Source organism: Suricata suricatta, chromosome 3 (genome assembly GCF_006229205.1).
Source record: "Suricata suricatta isolate VVHF042 chromosome 3, meerkat_22Aug2017_6uvM2_HiC, whole genome shotgun sequence".
NCBI lineage: Eukaryota > Metazoa > Chordata > Mammalia > Carnivora > Herpestidae > Suricata > Suricata suricatta.
This window is the reverse complement of record NC_043702.1, coordinates 124,300,948-124,320,540: the sequence shown is the minus strand read 5'-3', so window position 1 is coordinate 124,320,540 and position 19,593 is coordinate 124,300,948. Positions and strand designations below refer to the sequence as shown.

Sequence of the window (19,593 nt, the reverse complement as noted above, 5' to 3'; positions counted from 1 at the left end):
GAGGAAAGACACAAAAAACAAAAGAGGCAAAGAGAAAACAAACAGCAAGAAACTGGGTATGCTTTTATGCAAACATGTAAAAAATTACATTAAATGTAGGAGCACCTGGGTGGCTCATTAGGTTAAGCATCTGATTCTTGATTTTAGCTCACAGTTCATGAAACTGACAGCCTGCTTAGGATTCTCTTTTTCCCTCTCTGTCTGCCCCCCCGGCCAATAATAGCACATGCTCTCTCTCTCTCCCTCTCAAAATAAATAAATAAGCATTTTTTAAAATTACACTATATGTAAATGGAAAAAAAAATCAGGGGTTTTCAGCTTTTTCCATAAAAGGGCATATTTATAAATGTTTTAGGCTTGTGGACCAAAAAAAATAAATCTAGGATATTATGCAGATACTTATATAAAGACCAAGAGAAATGGCCTTCTAAAATTCTTTTTAAACTGAAAATTTAAAAGAAAATGAAAATTTAATTTATGGACACCTTGAATATGAATTTAATATAACTTTCATTGTCACAAAATATTATTCTCCTTTGACTTGTTTTCAATCCCCTAAAGATGTAAAGACAGATCTTACCTTGCAAACCACACTAAAAATAAGCAGTGAACAGGGTTTAGCCCATGGAAATAGTTTGCTGTGCCCTGGTCTAAACACACCAATTAAAAGACAGTTCATCAGACTGGATTTAAAAAAAAGAAAAACTTAACTATCTGCTATATATAAGAAACACACTTTAAATATAAAATACAAATAGACTAAAACTAAATTTTAAAAAACCAGGAGTAGGCACACTATGCAAACACTAATTATAAAAAAAAAACTAGAGTAGATATATTAATATCAGAAATATGAGACTTTAAGGAAGGAATATTAACAAATGGAAAAAAGACATTTGTCAATGATAAAAGGGTCAATTCACCATGAAAACACAGCAATTTTAAGTGGTTATGCCCCCCAACACCAGAGCTTCAAAATACCTAAAGCAAAAACTGACAGAAACAGTCAAGTTGCAGTAAAAAGTCTGCTATAACTTATCTCTCTTAACTGAAAACACTAAACAAATTTTTTTAAGTACATAAATATTCTCTTTTAAAAAGTAAACAATAATTAAGGCAGATGAGAAGAGTCAAAACTTGAAGAATTATCAATCAATATAGTGTTGAGTTTTTTTTCCTCCCATCTTTCATCTCTGAGATTTGACCTAAAGGCAGTCCCAGTTATGGAGCTGTGCAATGAGCAACAAAACGGTGAAAAAAAATTAAAAAACAGAAAAAGGAGTGCCTGCAGAGCACAGTGTTTGGGGAAGTATAACTCATTTTTTATTTTGTCTCCTCTCACTCTCTTTTCTCTCTCCCAGTTCTACTACAGGCCAGCCCCAGTTATGGAGCTACACTGCAATGGGGGAAAGGGGGCTGGGCACAGACATCCACTTGGATGAAACACCTATCTCAATATCTAGAACACCCAAGCCAATGAGTTAACTTCTATGATTTGAAAATGGAAAAGGAAACCTCCACTATTTTCTCTTTCTTTTCTCTTACCATTCTGTCCTAAAGTAGACCCCAAGGCATGCAAGATTGCTAGATGGAACAACAAAACAAAAACTGTAAATGAGAAATCTGATTTTCCTCCTCAGGAAGAGAAGGAAAATGGGCCCCAGGAACCCAGAGAGTATGGGAGAAATCTGAAGAAAAAGAGCTAAGGAGAAGGTAACTCCCTAATTTTGTGTATGAACTAATACAATTTGGGCTCAACACCATACTGTACATGTGTGTAAACAACCAGAACTTGCAGTCTGGACATTACCAGGTAGACTACCTGCTAAAATAAAACAAAATCCACATTCTTCAGAGGATTTTATCTGGAAAAAGAATCTCAATATGTAAGATTTAAAAAGTCTGGGAAATAATCCAATTACTCAACAAACAAACGAAAAAGAAAAGAAAAAGGAAACCAATTCTCAAGAGGAAAAGCAATCAACGGATACCAATTCTAAGAGTATAGTTCTTAAAATTATCAAAGACTTCACAATTGGTAGTATAAACCATGCTCCATGATATAAAGGTGAATGAACACACCTGAAATGAATGAAAACACTGAAATCCTTGGCAGAGAAACAGAAAATGTAAAAAGAACCAAAATAAATTTAAGAATTGAAAAATAGAATATCTTAAGACTAAAAATTCAGTAGTGCCTCAAAAGAATGGAGATTTATAAAGAATAAACTTTACATGTATCAACAGAAAATACTCCTTTTATTCACAGCATTTGTTAATAAGTGTCAAAAAAAACTGGGTAATATGTATCAAATGAATTAATTACTAAATAAATGAAAACATTTCAGGGCTAGTAATCCTTTCAACAATCTATCATGGGAAACACACATCATCATAACTACAGCCTTCCTGTGGACAAAACTCATTGGTAACTAGCCAATTATGACTACTGGAGATCCAGAGTTAAAGAGGCAAACAGCAAACAATTTTTACTAAGGCAACAGTCTTAGACCTAGAAAAATCACATACCAATATAAGGAATTCATTTCCACCTAAATAAATTCAGTCCTATTCAACTCATACTTCTTTAACTCCATCATCCTTTCCTCAGCAGAAAAAGTTAACAAAGAGGATAAGAGAGACAATTCATCTTTGAATCCAACCAGTATTTTAGTACATTCCAATAAACTAGCAAAGAATGGAGCACATGGGTAGCTCAGAAAGTTAAGCATCTGACTTTGGCTCAGGTCATGATCACATGGTTCATGGATTTGGCCCCACATTGGTCTCTGTGCTGATAGCTCAGAGCCTGTGGAACCTGCTTCAGATTCTGTGTCTCCCTCTTTCTCTGCCCCTCCCCTGCTCATGCTCTGTCTCTGTCTTTCTCTGTCTCTCTGTCTCTGTCTGTCTGTCTCTCTCTCTCTCTCTCTCAAAATAAATAAACATTAAAAAAAACTTTTTTTAAGTAGCAAAGATTTCCCATTAGATTTGTATCCAAGCAGCCAGTATATAAGATCATCAAATGACAAAAACCAACAAGGTATCGTGATGTCTTAATAAAAGCTTTCATCTATCTGGTTTTATAACTGAAAAACAATATAACTTTACTATTCATTCTAGGCCACTTAAATCTATATACTTTCTAGATACAGTTCCTTGCCACTGCAATTATGTCATTTTAAACCAAGCACAAAATTCTGTTAAGCAAAAACTGTGTTGACTGCAGTTCGGAAAAGGCAGCTGAAATGTCTTATTTTAGTCTTTTCAGGCTGCTGTAACAAAATACCACAGACTGGGTGGTTTATGAACAGTAGCCATTTACTTCTCAGTTCTAGATGCCAGGAAGGCCAAGATCAAGGTATTGGCAGATTTGGCATCTGATGGGAGCCCACTTTCTGCGTCACAGATAGCATCTTTTCACTGTGTCCTTGGAGGCAGAAGGGACAAACTAGCTTTCTGGGGTCTCTTTCATTAGAGCACTAACCCCAATCATGCAGGTTCCACACTCATGACCTAATCATGACCCTAACTCCTAATATCATCACCTTGAGGGTTAGAATTTCAACATGAATTCCGAAGACAAGAACATTCAGAGTACAACGTATATTTTTATTAAAAATAAAAACTAAAAATATAGAACTAGAAAAGAATACTAAAAACTTACTTGTAAAGCAAAGGAAACTTCTTATTCACTGAGATCTTTCTAAAAATGTATTTATGTAATGGGTGTGGAAAACACAAAAAGAGCACTTATAGTTTGCCTCCCTCTGTTTTTATCTTATTTTTCCTTCCCTTTTACTATGTTCATCTGTTGTGTCTCTCAAACTCCACACATGAGTAAAATCATATAATATTTATCTTTCTCTGACTGACTTATTTCACTTAGCATAATACACTCTAGTTCCATCCACGCTGTTGCAAATGGCAAGATTTCATTCTTCTACATCACCTAATAGTATTCCAGTACATATATATACAACATCTTCTTTATCCATTCATCAGTAGATGGACATTTGGGCTGTTTCCATAGTTTGGCTATTGTTTAATTACACTAGTGGTATCTATCCAAAGGATACAAACTGCTGATTCAAAGAAGCACATGCACCTCAATGCATTTATTATTTAAGTACCCTGATGGAATTGATATGCTATTTTACTGAGAATTTTCACAAATGATAATCTGAAGTAACTAGTCAAACTGGGTAAAAAGGCACATCATATGAAACTCTGTGTTCATTACACTATTTCTTGATACCCAAGAATTTATTCCATTGTTCATTAACTGTTACTGTTACTCAGTTTGTTTACTGAGTGCCTACTATGTGCCAAGTCCTAGGAGTAAAGTGAAGACTCAGACATAGTGCCTGATCTCAAATAATACTGACATTGATTTTATAGGCAGAGAAACAAACAAAACCTTGAGAACTAAAGTGGGAACTCTCAAGCAAAACCGAAAACTTGATGTCCCTGATCTTAGAAAACAAAGCTAATAGGATTTTTTTTTAATTTTCATCTTCATGATCACTGTAACCCATTTCTTTTATGATGTTCAATGCAGTACCTGTATTCGATGGATCCAAAATTAATTGAAGAGATGGCTTATTTGTTTGGCTGGCTGAAACATCTCCAAATGAATGGTCTGAACTCTCACTGGAACTCTGACAATCAGCAAGAGGACTGCTTTGTCCTTTCTCAGAATCTCTCAGAATCTCTTCCATGGCTTTTTCCAACTGTTCATCACCATTAGAAACTATCTATAGACAAAGCAAGATGATTCTGTTTCAATCATATTATGGTTCTGACTTCTTAAGGTTTCTAATCTTTTATTTCTACTTCTAATATTTTGTTTCTGGAAGAAATTAAAACATTCTAAATTTTAAATTAAAATATAAGTTACTGAATACTAAGAATTTATACAGTTGTACCTAACTGTATCTAAGATCTAATTTATAGAGATTTTTCTTTCCTTTTCTTTTTTTCTTAAGAACACATTCTAAAAACCAGGTAATCTTTAAATTTATGTGTTTTAAAGGGAAAAACAGGTAAGTTTAAGTAGACATATCTACTGTGACTGTTATTTAAAAGGTCATTATTTCTTGTGATCATAGCGTAAACATATTTGTGTTTCTTTACAAATTTTGCTTGCCACCATGAGAATTTTTTTAAGTTGACTCATCCTTCTCTTAAAAGCAGTTGAGACAAAAAGCCTAATATAGGTCTTAAATTAAACACACTAACTAAAATGCAAATATTTATTTTTTACACAGACATTTAAAGACATTTAAAGCCATTTATTTAAATACATATTACTTATATTTAAAACCATTGACTATTTTAGTATACTTATAAAACTATATATCCTCAACATAATGTAAAATGGGTATTTAATAATATAATTTTTATAAAATTTTATTAGATTGATACTTTTGATGCCACAGTTAATACTAAATAAGCCAAACAAGATGTAGCATATCAGACTAATTCTCTAGAAACCCCTGTTTCTAGAGGGTGGTTATGCAATTCTCATGCATGTATACTTGGGTTTGTTTGATTCTTTTTCTTTGAGGTAAAAAAGACAACAAAAATGAAAAAGGATCATATCCAAATAAAACCTCAATTGCTATAAATATGACATATACTTTAAAAATATTCAGACAGGGAGCACCTGGGTAGCTCAGTTGGTTAAACATCCAACTTCAGCCCAGGTCATGATCTCAAGCCCCTCACTGGGCTCTGTCCTGTCAGCCAAGAGCCTGCTTCAGATCCTGTCTCTGTCTCTCTCTCTCTCTCTCTCTGGCCCCTCCCCTGCTCTCTCTCTCAAAAATAAACATTAAAAAAATTTTTTTTAATTTCAGACAAGCCACTTATTCAATCACATACTAGAATGTTACCAGCTTATTTAAAACATAAAAGCCATACAGTTGTTTCTTAAGTACAAATAATTATATAACTATTTATGTAATTAACTTTAACAACCCAGCAACGAGACAAAAATATCCAGATAATAGTTAAATTTTATGTAAATTTAAGTCAAATTCTCCAATTATCTTTTCCTTTCTATTTTCCTTCTATTCCTTCTTCCTAAAATTCCAAATTAAAAAATAAATAACCAAAAGCAAAAAACTTTAAAAATACACAAACCAAATAATTAGCCTCTGCATAAATCAAACACTGATACTATTCAAGGTCAGTATTTGAAAAAAAAACCTTTGTATTTTACCCAACTCTTGAGATGAGTCTCACCTCATTAAAAAAATAATAATTAATTAAACCAGTATCATTTGTAAATTAAAAAAGCAAGAAACAAAGAAATACCTTCAGTTCAGGTTTTTCATCATTTTTTGTAGACGTATCATCTGCATGCTGAGAAACCAAAACAAATTCTTCACTGTTCAGTGTAGCCACAGAATCCGACGACCCACTAACCTTATGTAATGAAGCTCTGACCTCCATTTCAATTCTACAAACTTCTCTTCCCACATCCACCTGGTCAAAACTAGAGATTAAAAAAAAAAAAGCACAAATAAAAACATGATCAATACTCAGCCTTTAAAAATGGTTCATGTGATAAAGAATTCTGCTGGCTAATTATCTCAAAACTAGGGAGGCTAGCTTTCTTGGACTGGGCCACATAATGGAAATGTACTCCCTGCACCCTGAATTTCCAGACTAAAAGAACCATATTGTTCCCTGAAAAACAACACAAACCTGCCTAAATCTCAAGTAAACAGATTTACTACTGCTTGATTCTGTATTTCTCCTAGAAATACTATTTTTGTTCTTTTTTAGTAAAAAGAGGAAATAAGTAAGCATGATACTAGCAACCAAATTCATACACAAACAAAAATACTCATTGAAATTACTTTATAATTAAATCCAAATGTTTACAAAAATCTCCTCAAAGATATTGTACCTTAAAATATCTTGTTTGGGTCACTGAAGTTGACTAATTAATAAGAAAGAATTCAGCACCCTGGGGCACCTGGGTGGCTCAGTCAGCTGAACATCTGACTTCAGCTCAGGTCATGATCTTGCAATTGTGAGATCGAGCCCCGTGCAGGGATAGCCTTGCTGCTATCAGCCTGTCAGCACAAAGCCCACTTCAGATCCTTAGACCCCCTGTGTCCCTCCCCGACTTGTGGTCTCCCAAAAATAAATAATTATTAAAGAAGAAAAAAAGAATTCAATACCCGAAGCCATGTATCTTTTTTTTTCCAGACACATTACCATTTATCAGCACAAGGGGGTAGGGGAAAAGCCAAGGCTTTCACATTGCATTCATACAGCAAACAGTGTAAACATAGTGTAATTCTGCTTTCTGGATAGATCTATAACCACAGGAACTCAATGGCTATCACTTCCAGAAGTTCAATTCACACTGCTAATTTTAACTGAACCTGTGTGTTACAAACAAACAGTACTCAGCACTAGGGTTATTTGAGTGACTAAGGCACACAAGTTGCCTGCTTTCCTGGAGCTTACATCTAGTAAGAAATCACGCAAGTAAGCAAACATAATTCCAAATCATTCTAAAGGCTATTTAGAAAATAAGGCAGGTTTCTGTGACAATGAATTGCTATAAAAAGCATAGGGACAACTTTAAGTAAGGTGGTAGGAAAGAATTCTTAGAAAGGGAAATATCTGAGCTGAAATGTAAAAGATAAAAGAGAACCATGTATTAATCTGCTCAGTGACCAAACGGGTAATGTGATAGACGGGTAGAACAAGTAAACTGGAGCTAAAGAACACAGGACTCTGTAAGTTGCTGATCCAAGCCAGAACTGTTCTTTTTCTCATTCCAATTAAGTTTCTCTGTTCTTTGCCTCAAATGAATATGGCTGCAATATCTCATTTTGCCTTTAGGTGACACTAACACCATTACTCTTGGGGGGAAAAAAAAAAAGATTTACTCTCAGCTTCAAGTTACACTTTAAAAAGTTAATTACTTCCATCTTCACCAAAACTCACAATTCTCAATAACATTAAAATAAAGAATATTTAGGATAGTATAATTAGCTAGCCACCATTTCACTCTGTTGGCCATGTGAATATCCTTCCTTTTAAATTTTAAATCCTTCAAGCACATATATCTGTACTTTAAACGTTTTTTGTTTTGCAAATAAATGTTTCTGAAAGCACAATATGTGTTAGAGGCCACCTCTTTGCCCTTCCTGGCTGCCCTAAGAATCCTTGATTATCTACACATTCCAGAAGTCCTCTCTGTGGTCAAGCCTTCTTCAAACCCAAGTTGCCACTTCTCAACTTAACATCTAAATGTTGGAAATTCCCCAAGTTTAAGTCCTAAACTTGTGACTCCTTGCCACACATACTCTCTAAGCAGTATCTCTCATTGCCACGTTTTTAAATACCATCTATATCTAATAGTCTCCCAAATTTCTCTCCCTACCAAAATGTCCTTTAAATTCTTCATTTGGAATCTAACTTTCTACTTTATATTTATGTGGAATTCTTATCAGTATCTTAAATGTGACCCAAACGCAATTCCTAATGTCTCCTCCAAATTTGCTTCTCATTCCGATTTCCATTTCAGTAAATAACTCCACTTTCTATCAAGTTACTCAAACAAGTAATCTTAGATATCATTCTTAATTCATCTCTACTTCTTCATTCTTCACATCAGCATGTCATGTTAGCCCCACTTCCAACATAAACCCCACATCTATCTCATTTCTTCATGGCCATTTTTATCAACCTAATCCAGGCAATGTTCTCATCTACCAAAAGAGTCTCCTAACCCATCTCCTACTTCCAGTCCTCTCCTCCCCTAACGTATTTTTCAAAGAGCTGCCAAAGAAATCTTTCGGAAAATAAATTAGATTACATCAAAACTCCACTCTAAAATGTTTTCACTGGAGTGCCTAGGTGGCTCAGTGAGTTAAGGAGCATATTCTTGATTTGGTTTCCACTCAAGTCATGATCTCTCAGTCTCATGGGTTCCAGTCCCACATTGTACAGAGCCTGCTTGGGATTCTCTCCCTCCCTCTCTCTCTGCCTTTTCCCTACTTGTGCTGTCTCTGACCCTCTCAAAATGAATAAACTTTAAAAAAAAATTTAATCTTTTCACTAAAATTCAAATAAATTCCAAACTATGCCAGGACTTACAGAGCCCAACACACCTTTCCCTCTACGACTTTACTATTACAGCTCTTTAATTACAGAAAGTTCTCTCCCACTTTAGGGTCTGAGCTCTTGCCTCCTTTCATATGGCTGACTCCTAAAGTATCACCTTTCATTCATCCATTCAACAAATATTTAATGAGTCTCTACTATGCACTAGAAACAACCATGGGACCTGGAGACTAAACGATGAATAAGACCAATTTAGTTCCAGTCTTTGTAGAGCTAAGATTCTTATGGAAGAGAGAAATAACGTAGAAAAAATAAATAAATCAAGATCACGTACTGGAATATACACTATAAAAGGTAATGAGAATATAGGAGGCAATATGGACCCAGTTGACATTTGGGCTTAATAAGAATGAGCAGGCCATAGAAACAATTAGTGAAAAGAACTTCAAGTAGAGGAAATAGCAAATACAAAACGCCCAGATATGAGAAAAGGCTTATGAGAAAGGAAGCCATAATAGCTACATCACAGTGAGCATGGGTGAGAGCAGTAGAAGATGAGATATGGAAAAGAAGGCAGGGAAGCTTGAGGCCACCCCCTGCAGCGAAGGCTATCTAATAAACCCCCACCTAAATTCCAACTCTTTTGTTTACCCGAGAATATCACATGCCTAGTGTAGTGGCTAGTACACAGCAGATACTCAATAAATGTGCTGAACAATTTGTTGTTAAGAGGATCCATCAGGCTAAAGTTCTCACAAACAACAAATGTAGAGCCAGGATTCAGACCAGGTATTCAAATTTGAAAGTACATGCTCTGAACCATTATATCTTGACATTTCCTCACCTATTCCTAGAGACTGAGGGTTGGTATCTGCCACTATATACACACTGAACCTTCTCTGTACCTCTCCTCTGTCAAAAGTTATGTCTTCTCCCAAGACATTCTTCTTTGAGGTGCCTGGGTGGCTGACTCGGTTGAGGGTCCGACTCTTGATTTCAGCTCAGACCATGATCCCGTGGTCATGGAATCTGGCCCCATTCTGGGCTCCATGGTGAGCAAGAAGCCTGCTTGAGACTCTCTCTACCTCTGCCCTCTCCCCAACTAGCACATGCGCGCGCGGGCTCTCTCTCTCTCTTAAAAAAAAAATTCTTCTTGGATAAGTGATAAATAGCTACCCTAGGCCATTAACTCTAAATCAGCATGCTAAGTTGCTCAGTGGGCTAAGCATCCAACTTTGGCTCAGGTCATATTCTCACAGTCTGTGAGTTCGAGCCCATGTTGCGCTGACAGATCAGGACCTAGAGCCTGCTTCAGATTCTGTGTCTCCTTCTCTTTCTCAGCCCCTCCCCCTTTCATGCCCTTTCTCTCAAAAGTAAAATAAACATTAAAAAATTGGTTTTAATAAATAAAATAAATCAGTATGCTAATGAATACTAATGGTTATGCCATTCAAATAAGATGTCCATTTTTAAGAGGTTTTCTTTTTCTTTTTTTTCTTTTTTTTTAATTTTTGAGAGACAGAGAGAGGCAGCGTGAGCAGGGGAGGGTCAGAGAGAGAGGGAAGGAGACACAGAATCTGAAGCAGGCTCCAGGTTCTGAGCTAGCTGTCAGCACAGAGCCCGACGTAGGGCTTGAACCCACGAACCGTGAGACCGGCTCAGGTCATGATCTGAGCCGAAGCCAGATGCTCAACCGACTGAGCCACCCTGGCACCCCAAAAGGTTTTCTTTAACCCAAGAGAATGTTAGACATTCTGCCAGGCTAAAAAGAAAACTCTTAGTTTACCAAATGTAATTCTGTGACCTCTTCAAAACACAGCCCAGAATTTCTCATTTTACTCAGAATTAAGTCAGCTCTCATTACAAGCATAAAACCCTACTTCCAAGGGCTTTAGGAATACTTTTAGAAGTTTACCTAATGCTACTTTATTGGGTTGAACATTTCTTTGAACCTCAATGCAGATGCTTACTAAATTTGCACACAAATACAAAAATCTGAAAATGCAAAGCCAACACTTTATAATATTTCAGGACCACCTGGGTGGTTCAGTCAGTTAAGTGTCCAACTTCGGCTCAGGTCATGATCTCATGGTTCTTGAGTTCGAGCCCAGCCTAAGGCTCTGTGCTGACAGCTCAGAGCCTGGAGCCTGCTTTGGATTCTGTGTGTGTGTCTCTCTCTGCTCCTCCCCAACTCACACTCTATCTCCACTCTCTCAAAAATAAATAAACATTAAAAATTTTTTGTTTAATATTTCAACAGGCTGGTAATAAGATTTAAATGGGGAAAGAATAGTCTTCAACAAATGGTGGTAGGACAATTAGTTATTCACATGCAAAAGAATGGAGTTGACCCCAACCTCACCCCAATACACAAAACTTAATTCAAAGTGGACCATAGATCTAAATGTAAGAGCTAAAACTATAAAACTCTTAGAAGAAAACAAAAGTAAATTTTCATGTCCTTCAGTTAAGCAATGGTTTCTGAAATGACACCAAAAGCACAAAATCGATAAATTGGACTATACTGAAATTTAAAAATTTTGTGCTGAAAATGATACCAGAAGAAACTGGTGCACCTGGGTGGCTCAGTCAGTTAAGCATCTGACTTCAGCTCAGTTCATGAGTTCGGGTCCCACATCAGCACAGAGCCTGGAGCCTGCTTGAGATTCTATGTTTCCCTCTTTATCTGCCCCTCCCCAGCTTACACCCTGTCTCTCAAAAATAAATACACGTTTAAAAAAGTTGTTTTTTAAAGACAGTAAAAATAAAACCACTGGATAAGAAAATACTTACAAATAACATATTCGATAAAGGTCTTGTATCCAGATGATATGAAGAACCCTTACAACTCAATAATAAAAAGACAAATAATCCCGACTTCTGATTTCAGCTAAAAAGCATGGAAGTCATCACTCCCTTACAATAAGAAAAGACTAGACAAACTAAAAGTCACTAGCTTTTCTGGGATCCATCAGAGAACTGGGTTCATGGAAAAAACTGCCATCCCAAAATCTGGAAAGACAGGGAATCCAGAAAGGTAGCAAGTCAGATCTCTCTACCTGAAGTAGAAGCTGCTGGAGCCATAAATTGGTAGGAACACTTAACTGGTAATTTTGACAAACTGCTGGAGGCTAAGTGTGGAATTTGGGTATGGGATGGGAAAGTGTGTTTAAGAAGGTAACTTGAAATTTTGTGCTTATTGAATTGGTACTTAATAATAATGATAAAGAAGTTTCTAACATTCAAAAAAAAGAAGAGAGGGAGCTGGAAGAGCTATAATGATTTTAGAACTAGGAAAATTATCAAAGATATAGGGAGCATTATATAATGATAAAGGGGTCAATTCTCCAAGAAGATATAACTATCCTTTTTTTTTAAATGTTTATTTTTGAGAGAGAGACAGAATGTGGCAGGGCAGGGGAGAGAGAGAGGGGGAGACATAGAATTTAAAGCAGGCTCCAGGCTCTAAGCTATCAGCACAGAGCCAGACTCAGGGTTCAAACCCAAGAACAATGAGATCATGACCTGAGCTAAAGTCAGATGCTTAACCAACTTAGGCACCCCAAAAATATAACAATCCTAACCAGGTTAGCACCTAACAACAGAGTCAATATACATGAGGCAAAAACTGATAAAACTGAACAGACAGACAGCCAGTATTATAGTTGGAGACTTCAACACCCATCTGTGAGATTGACAGATCAAGCACGTAAAAAATCAGTAAGGATATAAATGACCTGAATAGCACTACTAATCAACTTGATCTGACATTTATAAAATATTCCATCTAACAACAGAATACATTTTCTTCTCAAACTCACAAAGAACATTCACCAATGAAGACCATATTCTGAGTCACACAACACACCCTAACAAGTTTGAAAAAATAAAAATCATACAAATATCTTCTTGACCATAATGGAATTAAAACTAGAAATCAGTAACAGAAAGATAGCTGCAAAATTCCCAAATATTTGTAAATTAAACAACACACTTCTAAGTAACCATTAATCAAAGACACCTCAAGAAAAACTTAAAAATATTTTAAACTACATGAAAATACAATTTATCAAAAGTGGGATGCAGTGAAAGTGATAGAGAGAAACTTGTTTCATTGAATACACCTATTAGAAGAGAAAAAGTATCTAAAATCTAAAACCTAAATTTTTAAATTTTTTTTTAATGTTTTGATTTACTTTTGAGAAAGAGACAGAGACAAAGCATTAGCAGGGGAGGGGCTAAGAGAGAAAGAGATACAGAATAGGAAGCAGGCTCCAAGCTGAGCTGTCAGCACCAGAGCCCAAGGTGGGGCTCAAACCTACAAATCACAAGTTCATGACCAGAGCTTAAGTCGGATGCTTAACCAACTGAGCCACACAGTTGCTCTAAGATTCTTTAGAAACCTTAGGAAACTAGAAAAAAAAAGAGCAAATGAAGAGAGAAAAAAAAATGTAACAGAAATCAATGAAATTGAAAGGAGAAAATACAGAGAAGTCAAAATATCCAAACCAAAAGATGGCTCTTAGGAAAGATAAAATTGATAAGCCACTAGCCAGTCTAAATAAATAAGGAAAAGAGAAGACACAAACTGCCAATATAAAAAACAAAAGATGGGTCATCACTACCAATCCCGTGGACACTGAGAGGGGAACACTACAAAGAATTCTAGGGCCATAAATAGGTGACTTAGATAAATTGGACCAGTTCCTTGGAAGGCAAAGTACCAAATATTCCTCCAGGAAAATGAGAAGAAATCCTGAAAAGCCCTTTAATTTTCAAGAAACTAACTAACAGTAATCAATAACGTTCCAAAAGAGAAAGCACGAGACATAGATGGCTTCACCAGAGAATTCTCCAAACATTTAAGGGATAATTCTCTATAATCTCTTCCAGAAAAAATAAAAAAGGAAACACTTCCTAACTCATTCTAGGAGGCCAGCATTAACTTAAGACACAACCAGATTATAAGAAAACTATAGACAAAATATTATAAAATTATATCCAACAGTATGTAAAAAGAAATTACACCCCAGGTAAGACTAATGTTCAAAAATTAATCAGTGTAATAAAACATATCAATAAGCTAAAGAAAAATCATGATGTCAGCTGATAGAGAAAATGCATTTGACAAAATCCAACACTCATCCATTATCAAAATAAAAACTCTCAGCAACCTAGCAACTGATAAAACTTCCTCAACTTAACAATATCTACAAGAAAACTTCAGCTAACATACTTAATTATGAAACTGGACACTTTCCCCTTAAGGCCTGTAACAACACAAGGATACCCTCTCTTACCACTTGATTCAACACCATAAGAAATAAAAGTATACAGATCAAAAAGGAAAAATAAAACAGTCTCTATTCACAGATAACATACTTATCTATGTAGAACATCCCAAAGAATCTACCAAAAAAACAAAAACAAAAAACAAAAAAAAACCTCCTAGAAGGCGTAAGTATAGGAAGGTCACAGGATACAAGGTAAACAAACAAATGTTGATTTCTTCCCTACATACAAACAATGAACAAGTGGAATCTGAAGTTTTAAAAAAGCAGAACCATTTTACCATAGCACAAAAAGATGAAATACTTTGGTATAAACCTTACAAAATACATGTAAGATCTATAAGTAAAAAAACCTATAGAACACTGATGACAGAAACTTAAAAGATCTAAATAAGTGAAGAGATACTCCAAGTTCATGGATTAGAAACTCAATATATGTCAATTTTTTTCCTACCTGCTAAGACTGAATGACCAACTGAGCACGTTGTCAACTACAAGCCTAACTATGGACACAAAGGGCAGGAACCATGCCTATTTTTATTTTATTCACCAACAACCCAGCACAGTGCCAGTAGAGATAACATGTGCTCAAAAAAATGTCTGCTTAATAAACAAGTCAATTATCTTGGATGTAGCAGAATGGACTCCTGAATGAGAGAGGAAGTTGGACTGAATGAATTCTAAAGTCACTTAAGATTCTCATTCCATGTGATGTGTTGAAGAATTCCATTTCACAAGTCAATTCAAAATATAATGTACTAAATCTACTACTACGCAGCAATATGCTAACAGGTTAATGTTACTTTCTCTTTATGTATGGCAATCTACTATTATTTCTTCCAATCAAAAGAAACAGCAGCTGGAAAACTTGCAGGGGTCTTATAAATAATATGGAGCTCACTGATCTGTGAACTCAAGACTAATACATCCATTTCAACTCAGCATGTAAAACAGAACAGTGCACAAAAGCAAAATGACTTTCAAAGGCATTTAGTTAAAAGGCTACCCTATTATAATCCAAAAATTAGACTGTAAAATCTGACCAAAAAAATTTTATGTCTCTTCAGACATTAAAAAAAATTACTGGGAACTATACTATAGGCATACACATTTTTATTCTTTAGGCATTTTAAAGGCATAAGAGAATAAGGGACAGAAAACTTATCAGTCCTACAGAAAATCTGGTATGTTTTCTCATCCCCTTTTCCCCTTCTCAAAGGAGCTCAATAAATATTTCTGATTGAACTGAATCACTTAAACACACACTTATCCCCACACCTATAGTAATTCTACCAATTCTACCAAGTGAAATGGCTTTTAATTCTCACTTTAAGTCCACATCATTTTTGTCAAATGAGCAATATATTTTAAATTAACACCTCACTTGGATGCCTAAAACTACAATTTTCACATGTACACTAGAAACAGTGTAGCAACATTTAGCAAAGTCTAACTGGAAGCTATCTTCTTCCCAAAATAACTAAACACATTCAAAAATATAAAATCATGGTGCACATGGTCCAATTTCTTTTTGTGCCAAATGTGGTTAGTGAGCTTCTTGCTTTTAGCTTATGTGTTTGTACCTATTCATTTTCAAGTAGTTCTTGAACGAAAATAGAACACTGAATATATGAGTGTGAGTCAAAACTGGACAAGACAGGCTGCAAGTTCTATTAGGCATGAGAATTCAAATGACTATAGTAGACCCATTACAACACTGGAAACAGGAAGTATTCTTAATTTACAATAAGAAAACAGACAAGAATACTCTGGAACATTTACCAACTATAATTCTTCTCTGCTTTATAAAACCAATCTAGTCTTCAAAAAAAAAAAAGAAAAACTAGTATAGCTTCTATTGACTAAACAGTCCATCCACTATTCTAGTTCTCAGGTGAGAGGCCCACCAATATGAATATATGTATACAAGTATACTCCTGCCCCTGAAGAGAGCACAAAGGGGCCTCAGTAATTCACATTACCTTAGTGGATACCTATTTTTATTTATCCAGCAATAATCATGGGACCTTTTTTCTGAGAATAAGGCTTCCCTCTGTTCAAGTTTCATGGGTTTTATAGAAATCTCAATACCATCGCCAAACAATTCCAAAGATGGACACTGAATCCAAACTACTTAGACCAATGAACCCAGTTCCTAACATTTTTGGACTGGTGACCAGAGACTTCATCATGACAGTTGCCTGTATTACAGCAGAATTTTTTTTAGATATAAACTAAGAATTGTTGGTAGCCATGTTTTTCCCCCTAGGAAGAAGACCAATATGCAGTGAAAAGAGAAAAGTAAATCCTAAATCTAGACAAGCAAGAGAGTCAGTCGAGTCCCTATCATTTTGTTTGAGACAATCCTGAGGTGTAATCTATCTGTTCCCACCCTGAATCTTGGTAAATCCACTGTTCCTTTAATACTGTGAAATATCCCTTTCAATAAATTCTTTTTGCATAAGTTAGTTCTTTAAAAAATTTTTTTAACATTTACTCATTTTTGAGAGACAGACAGCGTGAGAGTCAGAGAGGGGTAGAGAGAGAGGGAGACACAGAATCTGACGCAGACTCCAGGCTCTGAGCTGTCAGCAGAGAGCCCAACGCCAGGTTTGAACTCATAAACTGTGAGGTCATGACCTGAGCTGAAGTCAGACGCTTAACCAACTCAGCCACCCAAGCACCCCTGCATAAGTTAGTTTAAATTGAGTTTCTGTCACATGAAACCTAGTAAGTCCTAATATAATTATATGCTAGCAAAAAGACATAAAAGATATATTTTAATAGATTTCAGATAGTAGATACCAGAAGAAAAATCTAGGTGAATGAAAAAGATAGTAATAAAAAGTTGACAATTCCCCAGATAAACAGTATACTGGATCTGATGAAAGAAAAAAAGGCGAGAAATTACTTACTTGAAATAATTATAGGAGGAACAAAAGAATAATACAAGTGGTACTTACAAAGGATAGTTTAAAAGGCAATAGAGCAGCACCTGGGTAGCTCAGTTAGTTCAGTGTCTGACTCTTGATTTCCGCTCCAGTCATGATCTCATTGTTTCATGGGCTCAAGCCCCACATCAGGCTCTGCACTGACTCTGTGGAGCCTGCTTGGGATTCTCATTCTTTCTCTCTCTCTCTCTTTCTGCACCTCCCCAGCTTATGCTCTGTCTCTCTTAAAACAAACTTTTTAATAAAATAAATGAAAATAAAATAAAAGGCAACATAATGTTTTATAACCAAAAGAGGAAGCCATCACAGGAAAAGAGGAATTTTAAATGACAGGCACAAATTATTGTTGCTCCATAAATATTCCTATGCCATAAAAATAGAATGCAAAACAGGGAAAATTATTTTAAACCCTATATTAGGATGGTTAAGGTTTATTTGTGACTATGGTAGATGAGATTATTGTTATCCTAAAATCTGTGGGGAATCACAAAAGAGCCTAAATACCCAAAACAATCTGAGAAAGAAGAACAAAGTTGGAGGTATCACAAGCCCAGATTTCAAATTATACTACAAAGCGAATCAGAACAGCATGGTAATAGCACAAAAAGAGATACATAGATCATTAGAATAGAATTGAAAGCCCAGGAAAAAAAAAAAAACCTCCCTGCTTATATGGTCAGTTACTCTACGACAAAGGAGGCAAGAATGGTAAAAAACCAGTTTGACAATAAACTATTTTTTTAAAAAGTAAAATAAAATAAAAATAATAATAATAATAATAATAATTTAGTTCTTACCAGTTCCCTGATCAAAACTCTCCAACGGCTCCCCCATCTTACTCATAATAAAAGCCAAATGACTGCACTATAAATTCACCCCTCCTCACCACTTCCCCCACCCCATCTTATCCTTGTGACTTATCTCCTACAATTCTCTTCCTTATAGGGTCAATTCCATCTAAAACAATCTTCTTGCTTTCTCTTAAACAACCTGGCACACTTGCTCTAGCTGTTGCAAAACAGAACACCCTTCAACCAAGTGTCTGGTAACATGTTTACTTCCCTCTTCACATCTTTGCTCAAATCTCTCCTCTTGAAAAAACCTGCCCTGACTGCCTTACCTCATACTGCTTCCCCACCACCAATTTCCAACCCCCTTTATACTGATCTTACTTTCTTTCCCAGAACACGTATTTTCTAACATGCAATCTGATTTACTTTTGTATTATATTTACTGTTCACTGTCTGCTTCTCCCACTAGAATGTAGCATCTTCAAAGGCAAGAATATTTGCTTTATTCACCTAGAAGAGTGTCTGGCATATAACATAAATATTTGATGAATAAATGAATTAATGATTATCCAAGGTGAATAAATTCGAAGTTCCTAAAACCCAAGAAGCCATCTAATACCCCACAGCCTGATCAGAACTTTACCTCTGAAGAATGATAAAAGCATTGAATGTTTCTTTCACTGCGTAAATAACCAGAATACACTTGTCATTATGTAGAGTTTCCACAGGCTTAGGATATAATGAGGTAACTTTTTTTAAGTTTATTTAATTTGGGGGTGCATGGGTGGCTCAGTCGGTTGAGCATCCGACTCCAGCCCAAGTCTCATATTTCATGAGTTAAAGCCCCACATCGGACTCACTGCTATCATTATGGAGCCCATTTTGTATCCTCTGTCCCTCCCCTGCTCACACTCCCTCTCTCAAAAATAATTTTTAAAAAAGATTATTTATTTTGAAAGAGAGAACACACACAAACACACACGAGTTGGGGAAGGGCAGAGAGAGAAAATTCCAAGCAGGCTCCACTCTGTCAGTGCAGAGCCTGATGTGGGGCTCTATCTCACCAACCAAGAGGTCTTGACCTGAGCCGAAATCAAGTCAGATACTTAACCAACTGAACCACCCAAGTGTCCCTAAAGTAACTTTTATTTTTTGTTTTAAATAGTTTATTGTCAAATTGGTTTCCATACAACACCCAATGCTCTTCCCCGCAAGTGCCCTCCTCCATCACCACCACCTCTTTTCCCCCTCCCCCTGCCCCTTCAACCCTGGGTTCGTTTTCAGTATTCAGTAGTCTCCCAGGTTTTGTGTCCCTCTCTCTCCCCAGCTCTCTTTCCCCCTTCCCCTCCCCTGGTACCTCCATTAGGTCTCTCCTGTTCTCCTGTTAGGCCTATGAGTACAAACATGGTATCTGTCCTTTTCCACCTGACTTATTTCGCTTAGCATGACACCCTTGAGGTCCATCCACGT

General features: G+C 36.0%; 1 protein-coding gene across 6 annotated transcripts in view; it reads right to left on the bottom strand.

Moving 5' to 3' along the window:
- RABGAP1L (RAB GTPase activating protein 1 like) overlaps window positions 1–19,593 on the bottom strand; it is a 719,423-nt gene that overhangs the window by 658,654 nt on the left and 41,176 nt on the right. For 4 of the 6 annotated variants that reach the window (XM_029935097.1, XM_029935101.1, XM_029935103.1 and 1 more), the window contains exons 2-3: window positions 6,316–6,496; window positions 4,562–4,754 (exon numbers count right to left, since the gene is read on the bottom strand). In XM_029935097.1, the coding sequence (XP_029790957.1) occupies window positions 4,562–4,754; window positions 6,316–6,453 (331 nt within the window). In that variant the 5' untranslated portion in view covers window positions 6,454–6,496. The remainder of the gene's footprint in view (window positions 1–4,561; window positions 4,755–6,315; window positions 6,497–19,593) is intronic. The other 2 variants (XM_029935099.1, XM_029935100.1) reach the window with 2 other exon arrangements.